The sequence below is a fragment of the Eleginops maclovinus genome, chromosome 12, assembly GCF_036324505.1.
Source record: "Eleginops maclovinus isolate JMC-PN-2008 ecotype Puerto Natales chromosome 12, JC_Emac_rtc_rv5, whole genome shotgun sequence".
Classification (NCBI taxonomy): Eukaryota; Metazoa; Chordata; class Actinopteri; order Perciformes; family Eleginopidae; genus Eleginops; species Eleginops maclovinus.
Genome location: NC_086360.1, coordinates 5,118,631 through 5,140,561, shown reverse-complemented (window position 1 = coordinate 5,140,561; position 21,931 = coordinate 5,118,631). Strand labels below are relative to the sequence as shown.

General features: G+C 39.3%; 1 protein-coding gene across 1 annotated transcript in view; it reads right to left on the bottom strand.

Annotated features, from left to right (window-relative positions):
* Positions 1-3,918: 3,918 nt before the first annotated feature.
* Positions 3,919-21,931, bottom strand: part of prdm6 (PR domain containing 6) — an 84,475-nt gene continuing 66,462 nt past the window's right edge. The window contains exons 7-8 of the mRNA XM_063897912.1: positions 13,068-13,244; positions 3,919-6,544 (exon numbers count right to left, since the gene is read on the bottom strand). Of these exons, the coding sequence (XP_063753982.1) occupies positions 6,430-6,544; positions 13,068-13,244 (292 nt within the window). The 3' untranslated portion in view covers positions 3,919-6,429. The remainder of the gene's footprint in view (positions 6,545-13,067; positions 13,245-21,931) is intronic.

Below are 21,931 nucleotides of genomic sequence, written 5' to 3'. Positions count from 1 at the left end.
TTTTATTTTGTTGCGCATTACAATGCCATTAATCGCGAATAATCTCAGAAAGTCGTGTGATAAAATGTTTTAATCATTGCCAAGCACTAAAAAAAAACTCAACTGGAAGCCCCGGAGAGCTTCTGGACGTTCAGCGATTATAAAGTTGGTCTGATTCATAATTGTTAGAGTTTTGTTTGAAATCACTATTAGCTACATTAGCTAGCTAGCTTACAGCATATTTGATCTTTTCACCTGTCGATCACCTCAGTAATGTGTAGTAAATGGCCATTTAATTTGTTTAAATATGTGCAAAAATGGAAATAGGTCACAGTGTTGACATTATGCCAAAGAGTGCGAGATACATATGTACCGCAATTAGCATGCTAACTGAATATACCATTCTGCATTGCTACTTAACTTTGAATATTCTGTTACATTTAACTTTGTGTTCAATGAGAATTAAGGCTACATTTGGGGGAAAGACATAATTCTTTCCAAAGTAAGACATAACATCTTTGCCAGAGTAAAGTAGACATTTTGAGAAAAAAAGTAACAATTTAACGAGAGACAGGTCCCTAATTTCAAAAGAATAAATGTTATGAGAATAAAGTTATCATTTAATTAGACTTGTCTGAATATTTCAAGTCCAAATTATAAGAATGGTATAAGAGTGTGTGTAAATGTCACCTATACAACCCCGGAAAAAATTAAGAGACCACTTCAGCTTTATCCTTTTCTCTTGTTTTATTATTTATAGGTATGTCTTTGAGTTCAATTATTTTGTATTTATTTTTATCGTATTTTATAAACTACTGAATTGTTTTCTGTGTTAAAATTCAACAGAAACTGGAATAGCTGCCATAAATGTAGGGATAAAGAAACATTTGGAGTGGTCTCTTAATTTTATCCGGAGCTGTATGTGACATGTGTGCTGAGGATCATCTGACTACAAGTGGTTTCAATAATCATATCATATTGATTATATAATGTATGCATACATAACCAGATGTGTTTTATTCTAAATTATTAGGACTTTTTTTCTTAAATCAATGATACATTTCACCTGGTAAAAAATATTTTGCAATCTGAAACCTTTTTATTGTATGTCTTCTTTGTGTGTCTTTGCCATGAGTCATGGAGGGGATTGTAAAACAACAAAACCACAGAGAGAGACTGTAAAGAATCAAAACTGGGTTTCAGCTTTATTTCCGATGGAACAATGTCTTTTTGTTTATGACCTCATTTTGTCATTCATTTAGAAAAGGGGTGGGGGGGTTGGGGGGGGGGGGGGCAGAGAAATCATGCAAACAAGATCGAGTCAAAAATGGATTCATAAGAGTCTTTCTGTTTGGCATGAAGATGTTTCCTTTCTGTCTGTAATATACCAGAATAAATGATAATCGTCATCAGAAGGTCAGAGCAAGATTCAGTTTGTGTTCAGCTGATCCCAGAACGTTATTTCATCCACACGTTTTTTTTATTTCATTCAGGGAAAAGGAATGCTGCATCACTTTTTAGGTCGTTTCCCTTTTTTCAATAGAGTGGTGCACGAATGAGTCCTAAACCCGGAGCTAGCTAGCATTTTAGCACTTCCGGTTCCCTAGTTTCAGTCATTTTTTAAAATGCGTTATTTTTTTTAAAGCTTGAAATGAGTTCTGTGGTTAACACAAGCTTAAGAGAATTTCATGTTTTGTTCTACAACATAAAGTATGCCAGTTAATATGACGCTTGTGACGGTGCAAAGCTTCATAAAAACGACGGTTGCTAATGCACCGGACAGTAAAGTACGAGTCGTTCAGAATGAACATGTGAATAACACATTCAATGTGTAACATGTAATGTGTATATGCAGGATATACTGAAAATTCAGTTCTTGTAGTTTAATGTGTAAAGAAAAAGGAATATTACACATGTATTTAAGCTGATTTATTTTAATTTGAGGATGTGCTATTTGGAATTATTTTTGGTAATGTGTTTGAGCTAATATGGCTTAAGAACGTAACAAAATAACATTAAGTTAAAGATTGTTAATAAAGCCAAAACATTTGTTACACTAACGTGTGTTCTCAGCCTTTCTGAAATCCCAATCGTTACAAGTGACCAAATAAGACCAGTAAAAAAACAAGTCTGCCTTTAGCTTAGCAGTGGTGATGCGCACACATGCTACCGTGTCACCAGGTTGTATGGCCCCTCCTTTTTGTGTTTTAATGGGAAACGCAGGAACTTTTAGACTCTCTTCTCCTGGTATTGTCCTTTTGAGCCTGACACATGAACAGAAAGTGAATTTGCTAAGAGCTCTGGTTCAAATTCACATTTGTGTTTGACTCAAACTTTTTGCTCCTCAGTCCCATTAATCGTACAGATCATATGACAAGCCCATAGTTGGTATTTTTCTATATATACAGCATTAGTTCAATCTGAATTCTTAATGAAGAGAAGTTTTACTTTCAGGAACACAAACACGCCTGTAAGAGTTTAAAGAGCAGCATTTTCAGTTACAACAGGGTTTGTTTTCATATCACAAAGTTTATAAATGGGAGATAAACTGAACTATATTCATTTGTTTTATTAGTTAACATAAACAAGTTGTTGGAATAACTCTCAATATGTAAAAATGTGAAACTGATGACACTGCCACCAATGTGAGAAAAATGATGCCATGTTAAAGCCCTGATGCAGTGTGTCCCTTCTCCTCTACATCAACTTGTCGACTCGGACAAGGCACTAACATAGGGGTGCAGGAATGAGTCTTTAAACCCAGAAATGAGTTAGCATTTTTGCACTTCCAGTTCCCTCCTCTTGAAGTCAATGGGATTTTGGCTAGAAACCTGTAGTACATCCTGGGGGTAACACAAGCTTAAGAAATGTTAACATTTTGTTGTTGTACATTTCTGGAGCTTCTATAAGAAAAGAAATGGCAGTTACTAACAAGTGGCTACATGGGACTACAAAACGCCATCAGGCTGAACATTCGCCACCTTTAGATTAGCAGTGGTGATGCGCACCCATGCGACCGTGATGTAGTTTGCTTTTAGACTAATGTTAGCTTTTTACTTCTGGTGATGACATTTACGCTTCACCCATTAGATAAAGGTGCTGTTAATATGTGGAGATCATCCTACTGAGCAAAACGTGAAAGTATCATAAACAAGAGCTTTTTTTGATGTGCAATATTTGGATATCTAATTGAAAAATCCCATTGATTTTTGTCGAAGGAGCCCTTACGATGCTAAACTCCATCTACGTAGTCCAATAAAAACATAACCCCTCCACCGCTGTTGCACACAGCTGTAAGGCGGGGGCCTGAGGGAGAGGGAAGTGTTTATGGAAGGATGTGTGTTAGATTTGGTTGGTTAAATAGAGATTTAGAGAACCATTTTATTGTCAGACCCTCTCTTAACCAGGTTTTAGCACCACATCAGCTTTTAAATCAACCTCTGGCATCAGATATTTCTCAGTTTTCATAAATTGTGTTTGTTTGTATGAATAACCTTGAGCATTTGATAGTTGATCAAGTAAGACTTTGTTTTCATGATGAATAAATAAAATATGTTTTGTCACTTAATAAAGCTGCTTATGAACTCTTACAAGCATTTGTCAGATTAAAGTGAAAGAGGTTTTTCTGCAGTGAAACACCCCTTTGTGTTTTGGTTTGATTGTAGATAAAGATCCACCAAGCTCTTTGGGAAAATAAGTCATACATTATCATTATTAAAGCTTTTTTAACTCTCAGGCACAACAACCTATTTGGCGTTCATGTAATAACTGTGCTTTTACCCTCATTCATTTGAATACAAAGTGAATTGTAATGACACTCTTTACACATCTGAGAGTATTGGGAAAGGATTCAACCTTGCATTGCACGGCAAATATACTCTTTGAGACCAACATGTATCGTAAGAGAGATGACAAAGTATTTTTGAAACCAGAAACATATGCTCTTTTTGTTTTTTATGATATTTGTGCCTCAGTTGATTAGCTGTCATCTTTATACTTAAATCTGAAAAGAAAGAAATAGAAAAGTTGACCGTGAACAAAACAATCAAAAACACTTTTTTAACACATGCTGTGTCAACTTCATATTTAACACATTTTCTTTGAAACTGCAGGATTATTTCTATAAGAAATCACATCCATAATCTCTTCAGTATTTCCCTCCTTTCTTCACCATCTTTACATCTGTCAACATTAAATAAAACAATTAAAAAAACCATAGTGCCCAAAGCATGATAAGCATGAGAAAAAAGATAAATATAATTTGTTGGTTTGTCCATTATTTTCTTTTCTTATTTTTTTTTTTACAATACATACTCCTTATCATTTTATTTTGTGTACTTTCAATGTAAAAGTGGAGCGTTGTCCTCAGAAGTTTGTGTAGTTGCTCCATGTGCATTCGCTTTGGTCGCGCCCTCCTTTGGCATCGCTGTTGCAAAAAAAAAGGGAAACAAAGAATCCGAGACGTAAAGCTACATACAGACCGGTCAGTCTGTTTTTTTTTTTTGGTATATCATTGTTCTTCTCCCGGTTTCAAGAAAGAACTCTTTGGAGGGAAACCTGACAGGATTCCCGAAAAGTCTCCAATAAATATCGTAGTCCAAAAGTTCGTAAGTCAGACCGCTTCATGCGAAAGTTCATTTTCTCAGCTGGAGACAAAAAAAGGGTTTCTTTGGTTTGGTTGAATCTGGATTCTCTTCAGTAGGATGAATGTTGCTTTACAGTCTCTCCTGTCCAGAAGTCAGTCAGTCACTTAAGTCAAAATGTAGCCGGCTAAATCTGAAACCGCTCTTTAGAATTATATTCGGTATCTCCGTCCACACTGAAGCAGTTCAGTCTTTGTCAATCCCAACTGATGTTTGTTAAGTATTAAAAGAGATCTAAGGGCTCCTACATGCTACCTGTTTCCAATTAGTATTTATTGATTGTGAATTACTTTCAATCCAAAAAATACTATTGTAATTGTCTCAGTATAGAATACACACCTACATATTTAATAACAACTTCAATACCTTGTAATGGTATGCATTCATATTTAAAATGAGCCGAAGTGTAATCACAGAACGGACATGTGTTTTAAAATGTAGCCTACTGTCACAATTTATTTGATAATGACTTCTACAGACGTTTGTTGAAGCTTTTATATTCTGGTCACTATTTGCTGGTACAGATTGGATACACTTCCATTTAAATGCTCAAAATACTTTTGCAGTGAATTATTACGGTGGCCGACAGATGCAAAACGCGCTGTAACGGCCCCGTACATTTGCATTAGGAGAAATGGCTGCACTTTAAAAACGATGCAAATAAATAAACACAAATATGTCAAATCTCATGCAAATGAAGAACCATCTTCACAAACTTGACGAGACATGCGCAGCGTTTGCTAAAAGTGATGCATAAACTAAACACTGCAAATACAAAACGCTGCTGGGAGCACAAAACATAACGGAAATGGGGACACTAAAAATGTATGCACACAGCTGGGACCAGAGCGATGTGTTCATTCAGAGATGATACATTTAGCAATAGTAACGCGTTTGCACCTGTCGGCTACCGTATATTATACAGAGTAAAAAAAACTAAATTCTAAAACTATGTAATTAAACTTAAATAAAATAGTTGAAGTAAAACTACTCTTGTTCATCAAAATGTTCCGTCAGTGTTTTACTATTGTGTATTAATATTATTGCTGCATTAATGTGTATTTACTGCCACAGATGTTTAAGGGTCTGTTGATTGTAACTTTTTAATATACTGCAGGGTGCTTTGTTCTTCAGTAATGCATCAATTTCTATAAGATCATCATATTTCGCTGTCCTGTGAATACCATGTATCTCCAAACTTTTTACGAGTTTTTCAAATAACTCATAAACCCTTCCTTCACTGGACAGGACGGCGATAACAATTTTATTAATTAAAATGTAGCTATAAGAAAAATATATTAGTGTAAAGCTGCATTCACGTGACTGACACTGCAGTTGTGTACAATTGACTTGTTTTGGAGTCTCCTTCAAAACTATTCCCTTAGGGTTAGGGTTAAGGGTTAAGGGTTGGATCAGTCATCCTGGTGAAGATATGTTTGTATACTAACATTTTATTTCATGTATCTTCTACCTACAGTTAAATATTGTATCTTTGTCCAGGCTTCTCATTTTCGTTTAAACTGTGTCTATTTCTGGGTTAGCATAATTAAAAAAACTGTATTTGTTTATATAAACTTCCCAACTAAGCTGAATCCTGGATACTAACAGAGTTCCATTACCTGGTTCTTATAGCAATTCCTAGCAAAACATAAAGTCGGAGTTTTGGGTTACGGTTAAAAATGTATATTCGGGTGATGAATATGCTGGCTGGTTGTGGACGGAGAGGAAACACAGAGTTGGAAAGGTGCGTTTTCAGATGTAGCCGCCTGAGCGTGGAGCCATGTCAGTCAATGAACAGTCAGGGGGGTTAATCCACCTCGATGGACTCGCTGCTCTCATTCACAGGTTTACACTCGTTGGGGAGTCGCTGGTGGCGGCTGAGCTGAGTGGCCTGTGTGAAACTGCGATCGCAACGCTCGCACCTAACATACACACACACAAACACATACAAAAAGAAGCACAAAGAAGGTGATCAGTTTAAGCATGTGTATGTCAGAAAAACACAACACTGTTGAAGACAGGAAGACCTAGGGCTGAACAGTTTATCAAAATATATTTGAAATAGTGATATGATGCATTGTCTAAATAAAAGGAGGCTCAATATGTGTTAAATGTGTCAAAATACCATTCTTGATTGGTTAGCTGTTAAAGGGATAATTCCCTCCAATGTCGTGAATTATATTGCAATGTTGTTGTTTTGTGAAGCCCTCCTTCTACAGCAGCACCAACACACACACACACACACACACACACACACACACACACACACACACACACACACACACACACACACACACACACACACACACACACACACACACACACACACACACACACACACACACACACACACACACACACTCCTGTTAACCCTAATATCCAGTGACAGTATAAAGTGTGTGTGAGGCCCAGCGGAGCAGCAAGCTGTAATTGTTGCCCTGATCTTCACAACCTGACCGACAAATTACACACACACACACACACACACACACACACACACACACACACACACACACACACACACACACACACACACACACACACACACACACACACCGTTCACCTGTCAATAATCTATCAAGCGGGCTGAGGAGGGTATTCCCATCTCTCTCACACACACACACACACACACACACACACACACACACACACACACACATCCAGGCCTGATAAAGCAGCGTCACTGTCACTTCCAATAAAAAGAGAGAAGAGAGGGAGCTTTTAGTCGGAGCAGGAGGGGGGTGAGGGGGCAGTTACATGTATATGAATGTGTTAGTGTGTGTTTGGAGTGGTGGGGGCGAAGGGGGCCCTTCAAAGAGAAGGCTGTGTTGAGGTATTGGACTTAGCAGCCCTGAAACAAGACTAACATGCTGTTAGATAGATAGGAAAGGGGGAGGGAGTGGGGGTGGTAGTTAGATAAGGTAGGAGAGGCAAAAAAAAATGTGTTTTGAAGCTCAGTGTGGACTGAAGAATGGGGATTTGGAAGCTGTTTAAATTGAGCTTTTCCTTTCAGAACCAAATAAAACCTTTATGAATTCAGTGTTTATGAAATATACCTGTATCATTTATACGATTAAATAAAAAGTTCAAAAATGTGCTTTTAGATCCAGCAGCTTTCCTGTATATTTAGAGTATATTGGAATATATCTGTCGCTTGATTGACAAGTCACAACAGAAAGAGGCATTTTGATTGGTGTACAAATTTGTAAAACGGTAAGGTTTAGCAGCTAAATGTTGCTAATAGTGAATGGTGCAAAATTCCATATTAAACTTACACTACCACCAAACACTTGGCCCCTATAAGAAAACCCACTAATAATAGTTTAACATTAGATTTCAATGAATTGAACTGATTTGGGTCCAACATTTCACTGATATATGTCCTTGTATGGATAGAACCAAAGAGCAGCACATACATTACCTTATAAAAAAACTATTTAAGGTGCTTCTCTTATAAACTCTAACATTAACGCCACAACATAAGCATTGAAGTCCAATTGTCCAATTGAAAAATTGAATGGAATGGAGGCATAAACTAAATGTATACACGGTTTTAAATGCTTTTACTTCACAAACTTCAGTTAAAATAACATCAACTACAAGATCTTCCTACATCTGATTGTAGTAAGCGTTAGACGTTTGAATGCGTGAGTGAAGCATTTTAAAGACTTGTTCACAGCAGGAATCGTGCCGGTAAGACTTTAAGCAAATGGATCTTCCTTTCGTCATTTTGTGAATTTTCTTGCAGTGCAGGAAAAACCAACCAGACTGCCAACTGAACAGCTGTGTTGTTAAGGTAGACGATCCTACTGCTAATTCTACTGTAAATTCACAAAACCACAGCAGCTACGGACATCAAAGCTCCTCTGAAGCTCCTCTGTCACAGACTCTTATCCAGCATCACAGAGACGAAGACGGTTCTGCAGAACAAAGAGTGGAGCTGAAACAAGGTCGGATGCCATCCGCTGGCTATCGACCAGCCAGCGTCTGTTAGCGGCCAACTCCTTCGTGTTTTCTCAGCGGTGTAAAATAATGTTGAGCAGTTCTGTCCGGACAAAGTGACAGCAGCTGCTTTAATCTCTTTCCCCTCAAGCATCAGTGACGCTTCAGCTCACGTCTTATCTTCAACCCCTAAAACGGGACAGAATGGGGAGTAAACAAGTACAGATTGAGTTCAGTCACATGTTGATAGGACCAGAAGGAGGCAAGTACAATAAGTCTCTGTTTGCAGTGTTGCTTACATTTCAGCATCCAGGCAGAAGTTTTGAGAAAAATCAATCACAAAAACCAATTCTGCCCAGAATCTGACTCTGGGACTTTTTGTAACAACCTGAGATCAGGTATTTTTTAGATTAACCAATTGGTTGATTCCTACATTAAAATATGAAAGAGTGCCATTGGTTTTTTTCCACTCATAAGCCATTTCTCATTTCTCAAATGTTCGCCTCTTCGAGCAGTGATCTGGTCGTTCATTTCAGTTTGCCATCTTAAAGGATATCCAAATTCTTTGAATGCACATCGAGGATCTAGGAGGCTTGCCGGAGGAGCTATGAGCGACGATACACCGGGGTCTCCTCCATGGAAGCATCTGTAGCCCATGTTACTGTCACATTACATTTGAGTAAAAAGTAAATACTGTATAGTTGTCATAAACAAATCCTGGTCAACTGATAGAGATGATAAAATACAACGGTTTAAAAATACGTTGGTCAGCTGATGGCGCTGTGGCTCCTGTCAAAACTAATTGACGTTGATTCAAAATGACCACTCCAACGAAAGGATTTCACTTTTCTCTTTAAATGCCTCTTGCCCCGAGTCCTCTATCCTCGGCACACATCTCCCGTGGGCGGGGCTAAGACAGGGGTCAAGGAGTCAAGAGGAGGCAAACTGGGACTTTGGGAATGGCTAAAGGTTTGGTGCCTCGATATGAAAAACCTTTCCAAGCCCCTTTCAACTAGACCATAATACACTATTATCTTCCTTTGTCTGCATTTATTCCCAGCCTCAAACAGCAGTGATGGAGTCATATCGCCAGATCGACACGCTTTCTATCACCCCTATCCGGCGCAATGATATTTGACGCATAAGTGGACAATAATAATTGTTTAACTCACAAAACAAATAATCAATATGCTTTGCAATACATAATTTTTCTCTTGCTTATAGTAAATCAGAATTCATTCACACTTGACTCAAACGTACTAAAACACATCAAAACGATCTTTGTTTTCTTTGTTATGTTTCAACGATCAGCTCTGTTTTGAGAGCTTGAAAGAGAGAGTGAATAAGAAGCAGACATAAAAAAAAGTATCCACCGCAACATCTTTTTTTCCTTCAGATTTAAAGCAATTCTTGGTTTAAATGTCCCGACTGCTTCCTTTCAGGAACATCAGATGGACACAAACAGAACCCACATGATATTGTTAAAATGTTCTGTATCTGCTCGATGTTTGCGGATGTGCTAGCCCTCACAATGCAGAAGTTCATAATCCATGTAGGAGTCGTGTTTCTGCCCGTTTGATTTGTAGTATAATGCCAAAAACATGTTAGTGAGGCTATAGGCCAAAAATGTGGTACAAAAAATACTACAGCTTTCCCGCTAGCTAGTTAGCAAATGTGACTTCATTTCATGGTTTAAAAGTATCATTATCACAGAAGTCAAACAGAACGTCACTCTCCAACTTGTAATGTTAAAGAAGTCTTTATGGTGTGCATGAACTTGTTTTAAAAGTGCTCCAATGATGTTCAAAAACTCAACTTTGGAAGGTGATGTCTCAAAAGAGACAGGAACAATTGGGGTTGGTGTTAAGGTTTGTTGGATGTGTTGCAATCTGTGGGTTATCTGTAACCTCTTATTATAAGATACTGATATGACTTGACTTTAATTGTCAATATACTTTTAAAACACGATTTGTATAACATTACATTTACTTGCGCTAATGCTTTTATCCAAAGCGACTTACAGTAAGTGAAATAAACCATGATGATACAAACACAGAAAAACAAGAAACCTGCAGGTACAATAGCTTCAAAAAGCCAAACCATTGTGAGTGCCACGTGTTATTTTGTCTTTATTACACAGCTTAGTTGAATACTCGATTCTGATTGGTCAATTCAGAACATGTGACACTTTGTTGATACAGTAGAACAGACCGCTGTCAAGGACAATAATAACCATTGCTAAGGAGGATCAAGAGAGAGAAAGGAAAATACGGAGCGCTGGACGTCAGATAAATCCCCAGAAGAAGTCAGACAGGAAGTAAACACTAACAGGAACACGGTCCAGCAGTGGCCCAGTCAGAAGGGGCTTGGACTGGGAATCGTAGGGTTGCAGGTTCAAGTCCCCGAACAGACTTGAAATATGGAAAGTGGACTGCTGCTTGGAGAGGTCCCAGTTCACCTCCTAGGCCCTGCTGTGGTGCCCCTTGAGCAAGGCACCGGACACCTCCAATCCCCCCTCCCCATTTCTCCCCAGGCGCTAGGATGGGTTAAATGCAGAGGACAAATTTCACTGTGTGTGCTCTGCTGTGTGCATGTATGTGACTAATAAAGAGGGTTTCATCCTCCGATTCTATCTGGTCTGGGCTCTGCAGGGTTTAAAGAAACTGAACAGACTTGAACAGTTACATAAAACCTTGATCAGTGCTGCCGTAAAGTTGTTGTTGTCGTAGTTCCAGATTTTTTTTTCTTAGTGGAATAAATATGATCATTTTTGAGTCAATAAAATAATTTCAATTAATACTGGGAGTCGAGTCGTTAGTTTGTTTACTATCTGACTAAGTAATAAGCAGGATAATGTGCAGCGAAGGGAGGGATCTTAATCATAATGGCCGCCTCGCTGCACATTATCAATTACCTATGGACCTACATCTTTTAAGTACTATGACTTTTGAATGTGTGTTAGGTTTAATGGTCAAGTTGCAGTCCAAACCGGTGGGTTTTCAGTCTGCGACGGAATATGTGTAGACTTTCAGCAGTCCTAATATCAACAGGAAACTTCCATCATTTTGGAACCCTAATAGCAAACAGACGTGTTTTCTTGAGGATTAACTCTCACACAAAGTCAGTGTGACTGTGTCTAACAATATCTCACTGACTTACAGACTTCAAAGGAAAGCTGACCAGAGCACAATAGTCCAACATTTGCTCTCAACTGAGTTCTGACCTAGCCAAAGCAACACAGGAGCAATGACAAGACAAAAGGAACCAGGAGCATCATCACTTTGCTGTATGGAGTCCTTTGCTGGATCCTTAAAGTTAAATCTGTATAAGAAACATTGGAACAATGGAACAGCGGAGAAAACAGCAGTTTGACAGGCTCCATAGTCTAGCGAGTATCGGTGCTGAAAAGCTGCCGACCACACAGAATCCCTGCCTCTGCCTCCTCAGCGGGGAAAATAAAGTTGAGAGTTTTCCTCCTGACAAAGTGACAGTGGCAGCTTTAATCTATTCGTGGCACCATCCGAAAGGAGATAACTCCCCGAGGCCATCGATCCGCTAAAGATTTCTGACGCCCGTCCATGATTGTCTTTGTCCCGCTATGCCTCCACCGAGACTCTGAAGTGCTGATGAAAAGGTTCGGGGGTTTCCTCCGAAGGCTGATTTGCTTTAACCGGATTTCTCGCCGGCGATTGTCGTTTCCCTTTTTACACCGTGATCTCTTGTTCCTCCTTCTCTCTCTCTTTTTATCACCCATTCTTCTCGGCCTTTGGCTCTCCACGTCAATGACAACTTTGGATTTATCTGATTGCTTATTAAGGACGTTAATTTCCCTCGGCTTTCCCCTGATACCTGTCCCTTGGATTTCCGAATCCCTTATTCTGCTTTCTTCCCTTTCTTTAATATCCCTTACTCTTTCCCCTCTGCCGCCCTCCTGCCCTTTCCCTTAATGCTGACCTCTGTGTCCACTGGGGGAATCTTTATTGTGCTCTTTCGCTGACAAGATGACAGCGTGACAACAGAAGCTTCCAGAAGGCCCTAATTGCAGTGAGGCTTGCCTTCTCATTATCAGTCTTCAGTTGAAAGTGAAAATAAATTCAAGTGAGCTGTCTGTGTGCAGAGATTCATTACCAGGCCGTTAACGCTGTGATAGAGCTGCTTCTCTTTTTACACCGATGCTCTCATAATTGATAAGATATGATGACAATTACAATTTTTGTAATACTTGACTTCCTAACCCTAATTCATCAGTTCCCAACATAGTTAATGGCACGGACATGACGCTAAGAAAACGTGACATGCCTGGTAAGTAGGAGGCCAGTAGGTAATATCTAGGGTGTCAGAGACAGCATGAGGGTGTCATTAGTCGGCTAGCAGAATGTCAGTTAGTGTTAGCTGGCTGTCATAGCTAGGTGAAACTGGTCAATCCGGTCGGAGTCTGCAGCAGGGATTGGGAGCAGAGGGTCAGGTTGGGTGGATGGGTGGGGGGTACTCACTGTTACTTACTTGAACGGCTTCTCCCCGGTGTGCGTGCGGATGTGGTTGTTGAGCGTTGTGGCGCCAGCGAACGCGCGACCGCAGTATCCGCATTTGAAGGGTCGGTCACTTGAGTGTGTCACCACGTGATTCCTCAAATCTGATGGCTGAGAGAAGGACTGGGAGCAGTGGCCACACTGGTACGGTCTGAGGGAGAGAAAGGTGTATGCGTAAGTTTAGAAGCCTTGAGCCAAAGGGGTCGTAATTCCTCCAAAAACGGTTGGGAGGTATGATTAGGCCGTATTTTGTCTTGTTTTTTTTCCTTCTCTTTCCTGTAGTGTGTTATATAGGTTTTTATGCATGTGAATGGTCTGCAAAGAATAAAATCCCCAAGTTCCTCCAGAGGGAATTTCTCCAGCTGAGCAATGCATAGACTAGCAAATGATTTGTTGTCATCGCCGATATCATTTACTGCTTTATTGATAAAATACAGGACATTCTAAAACGCCAAATTCACACTTTTGTGAAGGGACACACATTGAAAACTTCACAATAAGACATGTACACACAAACATAGCTAATATCCCCAAATACAAAAAACACATCTGGACACTAACACACATTAATGGAGAGCAATAGACAGAGAGGGATGAGGCAAGAAAGGTCTGTAAACACAGATAACACACACACACACACACACACACACACACACACACACACACACACACACACACACACACACACACACACACACACACACACACACACACACACACACACACACAGGGCAGGAAAAGTCGGACACTGCCCTGTAACCATGGCAGCATGACCCTCATCAACGATGCAGGCCGAGATCACGACTGAACCATTTATCACTGTTTGCGTGTGTGTGTGTGTGTGTGTGTGTGTGTGTGTGTGTGTGTGTGTTTGTGTGTGTGTGTGTGTGTGTGTGTGTGTGTGTGTTGTGATGTTAGAGAGAGGGAAAAAGAGACAGTAACAGAACAAGAAAGGAAGATATAGATAAATATGAAGAGATTCTGTGTGTGTGTGTGTGTGTGTGTGTGTGTGTGTGTGTGTGTGTGTGTGTGTGTGTGTGTGTGTGTGTGTGTGTGTGTGTGTGTGTGTGTGTGTGTGTGTGTGTGTGTGTCTGTGTGTGTGTGTGTGTGTGTGTGTGTGTGTGTGTGTGTGTGTGTGTGTGTGTGTGTGTGTGCGTGTGTGTGTGTATGTGTGTGTTTGTGTGTGTGTGTGTGTGTGTGTGTGTGTGTGTGTGTGTGTGTGTGTGTGTGTGTGTGTGTGTGTGTGCGTGCGTGCGTGTGTGTGTGTGTGTGTGTGTGTGTTTGTGTGCCTCAAATGGGAGCTCACAGTGGGAGTGAATCAGGCCGAAACAAACGACCAAACAATAGCTGTGTGTGTGCTAATAGAGTGTCCAGCCTCCATAGAGCAGCTGATCTAATCTCACGCTGTTTCTATTTATTGAGCTGAACACACACAGCATGCTGCTAACAGTATTGTGTTTTAACGTAAAGGACAATACTACAGTTTGATCTCAGTCTCTGCTCATATCTCTAAATCCACACACACACACAGTCCTCAGTGTACCTTGTTTATCACTGCGTAATACTGTGATAGCTGTTGAATTGTCTCTGCTGCGGTGCGACTGGGACAAATTCCCGTGTGCTGCTCACAGTCGGAATATAAAGTGATTCGTATTCTGAAACCAATAAGGAAAAACTCTGACATCAGTGCCTAACAAATAGGTAAACACCCCAGAACTGGAATAAAACAAATAGACCAACATCTCCAACACTCCAATAAATCACAAACACCTACTGTACCCTGAGAGGATGTAGACACACACAAACACACGCAGAGGTTTGTAATAAGAGTAAAATAGTGTTATATAAAATCGAAAAATTCTCACTTGCAGTTTTCCACATAAAAGGCGTCTCGCCGTGGGGGTGGGTTCATTTATCAGCCGGCTGGTCTATAAGTTCACGCCTCAGTGGGCCGCACCACTATTTATTAGGTGGGTTTTCTATGAAGAGCTGCATTGATTGTGAATAGTTTAAGTTGATGAATGTGTGGATATTATTTATTAAGGCAGCAGGCCGGGAGATTAATGCCCGGTTATTGTTTATTACAGAGGAGAGGGAGAGAGAGAGAGGGAGGAGGATGAGGGGAAGCACAAACACCTCCATCTTACAAACACAAAGCGACTTGCACAGAAAAGCCCAGGAAAATGTTTTTCTTGTGCACAAATGAATTTAATAAGCAATCATTTGCACACAATCACATGTATGCATGAATTACCACACACAGGGTTAGGGTATTTGTTGCTGAGCAATAGCCTTATGCGGCTCAGTTTGACTTAGCAAAACCAGCACTGAAATAAACATAAGACTAGTTCTAGTGTTGGAAGAAGTACTAAGATCTTTCACTTTAGTAAAAAGTCAACATGTGGAAGTGCCCTCGGGCAAGATAAGTAAACCTCATTTGCTCCTCTAAGCATGTCTGTACAGTATTGAGCGTATGTAAGACACTTTGGATAAAGAAGTCAGCTAAAAAAAACTGGAAAAAGTGATTAATAAAATAATTGTGTGTTAAATAATTAACACAGTATAGGAGCAACGTTTATTCAGGATAACCGCTGAAAACTGAAATGAAATCTGTGAATTCTTTTAGGGTTTTTGCTAAAGTCCGCAATTCTGATTGTTGATCCTTGAACTCAACATGCAAACCCCCCCCCCACCCCCACCCAAGTCAACTTTTAATAGTTATCCAGGAGTTAAAGACCCTGTTATGCTTTTCATGTTTCCCTTTCTGTAGTGTGTTCTATAGGTTTTTGTGCATCTAAATGGTCTGCAAAGGCTAAAATCCCTGTGTTCCCTGTAGGGGGAGTTTCTCTCCCACACACTCCCCCCCTGCCTGAAGCGCCTCGATTGGGATCCTTCTGAAAAATAATGAAATCACTATGTCACACTTGAGCTTCTTTTGACTAATGCTCTAACACATTGCACGTGATTTGCTAAGGGGCGGGACATCTCAATTGGTTGACCAGAGGTGGCCAGCTAACCAATCAGAGCAGACTGGACTCTGGTTTCAGACTGAGGGAGAAAATAGTTGCTGCAGCACAGGCAGTATGAGAAAAAATAAAGAGCTTTTTGAACATTAAAGCATGGAGACATGTCCCAGTAGAGACACTAAGTATAAATATGAACCTGAAAAATAACATAATATGTCCTCTTTAAGTCTTTTGTTGCTAATCTCCATTACAAACATTCGCATGACTGATCTCTCTCAATACTCGTTAGCGTCTCCAGTTATTCAGTCTGACAGTGTTATAGTATGTTGAGAAGCATGTTCAGAGTAAACACTGCGTCAGGCTAACAAAAACACGAAATAGACGCTTCGATTTGGTCCACTGGCAAACTAATAATACTTGGTCTGGAAGGGCGTTGAGAGTAGAACAGGCTGCCATGTTGTTCCCACTTAGCCTCGCCTCGATGAGTGTGGGGTGAGATCTATAAACCAGGTCATTTTCAACATGTCCATGAAATGCGGGTTGGGACAATAAACCTTATGTCGCCTTTCAACACAGCATGTGGTAAGAACAACAGTCGGTGTCAACTTGTCGCTTTGTCCACACCTTTGACATATGAGCTGATGAAAGAGACATCATGTGTGTGTGAGAGAAAAAACTCACAGGTCCAATAAGTACATGGGAATGAAGTTTCTTGGCGCATATAATGTACATGTTTTCATTTCATCAGACAGAGGTTAGAGGTGAAGAAGGTGGTCAGGAGTGAGGAAAGGGGAGAAATGCTAATAGAAACTGCTGCCCACTGACTGTAGAAAAACTGTTAAAGGGGTCATATTCTGCTCATTTTCAGGATCATCTTTGTATTTAGTGTCTCTACAGGGACATGTCTCTACGCTTTAATGTTCAGAAAGCTCTTTATTTTTCTCATACTGCCTGTGCTGCAGCACCTCTTTTCACCCTCTGTCTGAAACAAGAGCCCAGTCTGCTGTGATTGGTAAGATGGCTGGCTCTCTTGTGCTTGGTCTACCGCTTAAAGATGTCCCGCCTCTTAACAAATCATGTATGTGTTGGAGCGCCAACCAATAGAAGCGCAAGTATTCAAAGGAGTCCTATGGAGGTTTTTCAGATAGGGGTGAGGGTGGGGGTGGGGTGGGGGGGGTGTATTGGAGAGAAACTCCTTCTGACGGAAACACAGGGATGCCATGCACAAAAAGAGAAACCCCCCAAAAAGCACAATAGGGCCTCTTTAAAAAACACAAAATTATGTTTTAAGGGAATTCAAATTGAATGTGTCATTATCACTTTATAAATACAATATAAATAATTATTTATCCTGGCGGTGGATAGAGTACTCAGACCTTTTACTTCAGTCAAGGAAACAAAACCAAGTGCAAGTAAAGATATTAAATAAAATTAGTTTTTGTGTGCTTTGAATGTTATTTTGACTTGATGTCAGTGGGGTGTGTGTGTGTGTGTGTGTGTGTGTCTGTTTGCAGCATGCAGTGATGCAGAGTGAAGTGTGTTGATTGACCCGCATGGAGTGGGTCTAATCCATACGGAGTTATATCTGCGCTGGAAGGACGACTCGTCTGTCCGCCTGTGTATGAAGACATCATTCCCCCCCGAGACCAGCAGCTATAAATCACTGCTCCCGCCTCGTCAATACACAATCAATGGCTCTCTGAACACACACACTTACACAAACATATACTGTGTATGTGCGCGGACACCCAAACACAAATAAAATCACTGGTGGACCCCCATACAAACACACTAAACTCTCTTTCCTTCATCCACTCTTCTCTCTTTACCGCCAAACATCCATCTCTCTTTTGTTTCTCTCTCCTTCCCTCTCTTTGACTTTATTGACCAACCTATTAAAGCAGAAAGCTCACATAATGTCCTCTCATCAACCAGTTGTTCTCATCAAATGAGCCTAGAATAAGAACCAAGCCAACAGCCAATATCATGTCATCAAAGAGCCTTTTCTTTTTATAGGGTGGAGGAGGGGTGGAGAAGATTGAGGGGGAATTGTTGTCATCAAGGAAGCTTGTAATCATTTTACTCCAAGACAATATGAAGATATAGGACTTTTACTATATTATTTGTTTTAGAGAACTTCATTTTCAGGTTTATTTCAGGAATAAAGCGCTTTTTGAACATTCATTCATCTAAGAATGTCACAGTAGAGGCACAAAATACAAATATGAACCTAAAAATGAGCATGCACTCTTTAAGTCTGCTCGTATGCAGATGCAACACAAAGACGGTTTTCATTATTATGGCAAACATGGCAGATAAAAATAGATTTTGAAGGAGTTTTACAAGCCCGTCCATCACAGTGATGGATCATTATTAGTTACTCCTGGGGCTACACACTGGAAAAAAAGAATAAAGTCATTTTTCAACACATCTGTGTTAGTGTTACATGCAAATATGCCCTCACTGTTGGGTGATACATTTCCCAAACGTCAACAGTCTTGTTTCAGCCTGACATGCAAACATTTAAATTTGTATGACTTTTTTTCCGGCTCAAATAGCAAAAACATCGATGTCAAAATGTGTTGGATTTTAAAATCAGACACATAACTATAGCACAACTATGAGCACTCTCCACCACCAGCCCTATACACTATGTCATAATAACATATGACAAGCAAGGCTGCTAACCCTATGTGGCCACAGTTCACCCAGATGGTGACACTGCTAATTACAAGATAATTACTAAAATAATTGAAGTCTGGCACTGTCAAAAGATCAGATTTCCAGTACTTACATATTTAATACAGGGAGAATGGAAAGAAAAGGTCATTATTTAGGAATGATTATTCAAATACGATTGCCATATTATTGGCATGTTACCAACATTTTCTTTTTTATATCAGAATAGTTATTAGTTATCAATATCTTTATTTTTCATTTCATTTTTTTAACCAGTCTCTAATGTGTTTCCCCGTTGCAATATAAAACACGTTGTTCTCTACCTCACTGCATTTACATTTTAAATAAAACTTGTTCTGTTTATGTTTTTAAATTGTGTACATGCTGTATAAAAGAAATGTTGCTAGTCTTTAGTATGTACAGTATATTTAGATTAGATACATTTTCTACTGATCTATTCTGTCATGGCGTCAGCAGTAGTTATTTTATAATATATATAATATTTGCTGTCCCTTGAAAGACACTATCAAATGTTTGTTTGACATCTACCATTTTGTATGTGAGTGTGTATTAAAATTAAAACACAACACACAACTAAATAGAGATAACGACAGTTGATCACTAAAGGCTAATTGGACTCAACAGAAGACCTTCAATACAAACTCATTGACAGCTAATGTCCGTAGGGACACAATGATGAAGGTCAAACTTAGAAGTGACATCTGCTTTACATGCTTCAACAAACGCAATGTAACTATGGATCATTAGCGATCATTTAATGCGATGTAACTGATTAATGTTGAATAATAATTTGAAACGTTTTCATTAGCAAGTTAGAAGCCAGTCTGAGGTCCAAAAGGTCAAAATGGAAATTGACAACCTCAATACAATTGTCTTATAAGTGCAGGTAATCTGAGGGAACCTTAAGTACTGAAACATGTGACACTTTTAATATTAATATTTCCTTATTTACCAAACGTTGTTATTTTACCACCATTTTAGTTTTCTTCTAAAGGGGACCCATTGCTTTTGCGGGTTTTCCCTTTCCTGCAGTGTGTTTTTATAAGTTTTTGTGCATGTAAAAGGTCTGCAAAGGCTCAAATCTCAAAGTTCCCAATGTTTACTTCCGTAACAAAGTGACATCACTATGTAACACTTGCACTTCTATTAGCTAGCGCATCAAAACTCTGTACGTGATAGGCTATGGGGCGGGAAAGCTAACCAATCAGAGCAGAATGGGCTCTGGTTTGAGAATAACCTTTTTGAACATTAAACAAGTAAACATGTCACAGAAGAGGCCCAAAGGAGAGTGATAGGCCCCCATTACTGCTTCCATGTCTTGCAACCCCAAAAGAGAATAATGAAATTTGCCGGTCAAATTATTAGTCAGTTTATTAACAAACCATGTTAACCGTGTTGTAATATTGCTTATTACTATTTAGCACTCTTATATCATAGACACAGTAAGCTGATTTAGGTTACCTTTTATTTGTCAGAAGGTGTCATTATAACTAATGCTGTTAGCATAAAATGAACACGTTTTAAGCCTGTACAATATACCTGACCATCAAAGTTGGAAATTGACCAACATCAAGCCTAAATGCTTCTTAATATTCTGCACATGGTCATATCTTTCCCAGTTGACTTAAAACTAGTCCCTGTGGATAGGAACACAAGCTACAGCAAACATAAACAATATTAGGACAATTTAAAAGCTGTGTTTGATCGAGTATATATCATTATGCAAATGATTTATTGACATCTGAATGCTGGCCATATCAAAAGCTTCAGTTTCATATTTTGGAAAGGTTCTTGCCTGGTCAATTATCGCAGCTCTGGGTTCTTTACGTTTTCCAGTGATGGAGTTCAACATTTACCACGCTCCATTACTCATGAGGGATTATTGGAGTCTTTAGTAATAGAGAATGTTTAACTGTATCACTGGAAAAACAGCGGAACCATGTGTTGGGCCAACATCACTGACAAGGCATTGCTAGGTGGTTAAAACAAAAGACAAAATTAACATTTAATTCCTCTACAAAGTCAACTGTGTGATGATACACACTTTCAACCAGCTCTAAACTATCTTTCCTTTGATATACAAGCGTTATTAAATCCATATATACATACATGTTTGAGTAATAAACAACATTAGCCCCCAGAATTGTATCTGAATTGTGAACACTGGAGATCAAAGTCTACACTGTTTTGAGTAAAAGCCCCAAAAGCTCTTTCAAACACCAGTGCAGTAAACACATCAATCATAAAAGCAGTGCTTATTAATTTCTTTCAAAGCAGTAGTTTATACTGCATTGCTTTTGTAATCTGTCAAAACCGTAAGTGGAAATGCAGTCCGTTTATGTTCAGATGTTTTTCCCGATCATCACTCATCAAAACTTTCATTGTCCCAAATGTGACTCGGTTTAGAACAGAATGGAAAGCAGCCATGACATAAACAAACTGCACCTTTTATGATGGATACTGTTGCAATGAAACACGAGGGGAAAATGTCACAAAAGTCTAGAAAAAGAAATTGTCAGCAGTAAAACTAACCTGAGAGAGATGAAGCTGAAAGGAGGCGTTGGGGTTTTTTTCAAGGCTGATATAAAGAGCCATCAGTCTTCAGGTCCAAATGTTCCCATCAAGTAAAGATCAATAAATATGTATGAAGGGAGTGTGGGGGGGGGAAGTGTTATAAAATCACGAAGGACAAAAGAAGCTGGGCTGGTTTCTTCAAAGGTAATATAGATTGGTTACTAATTAACCTACATGAAGGATTTAACAGCTTCAATGCCCCTTGAACTGGGAGTTTAACTACCCATAAATACCCCTTAAACCTTACCAAAGTTAAATAGAAACATCTAAAAGGAATTATAGAAACACAATAAACACTTATCAGGTCACTAAACAACCACTAGTAAACACCATTTTGCTTATTAGATGGCTGTTCAGTACATAAATCAATATTTTGAAACAAAACATTGATTTAAACATTGCATTGCAATGATAGCAACGTAACCCAATATGATGGTTGTATTGGCAGAGTTTGTCTGCCATGTAACGGATCAAGTTGCTGTCAGTGACAGAGCCCAAACCATATTCCATTTAGTTTAATTTCCCGTCCATCTTGTGCTGATTTTATGCGTGATCATAGTCTTTAAACCTCTCTCTTTCTCTTTTGTATTGTTCTCTT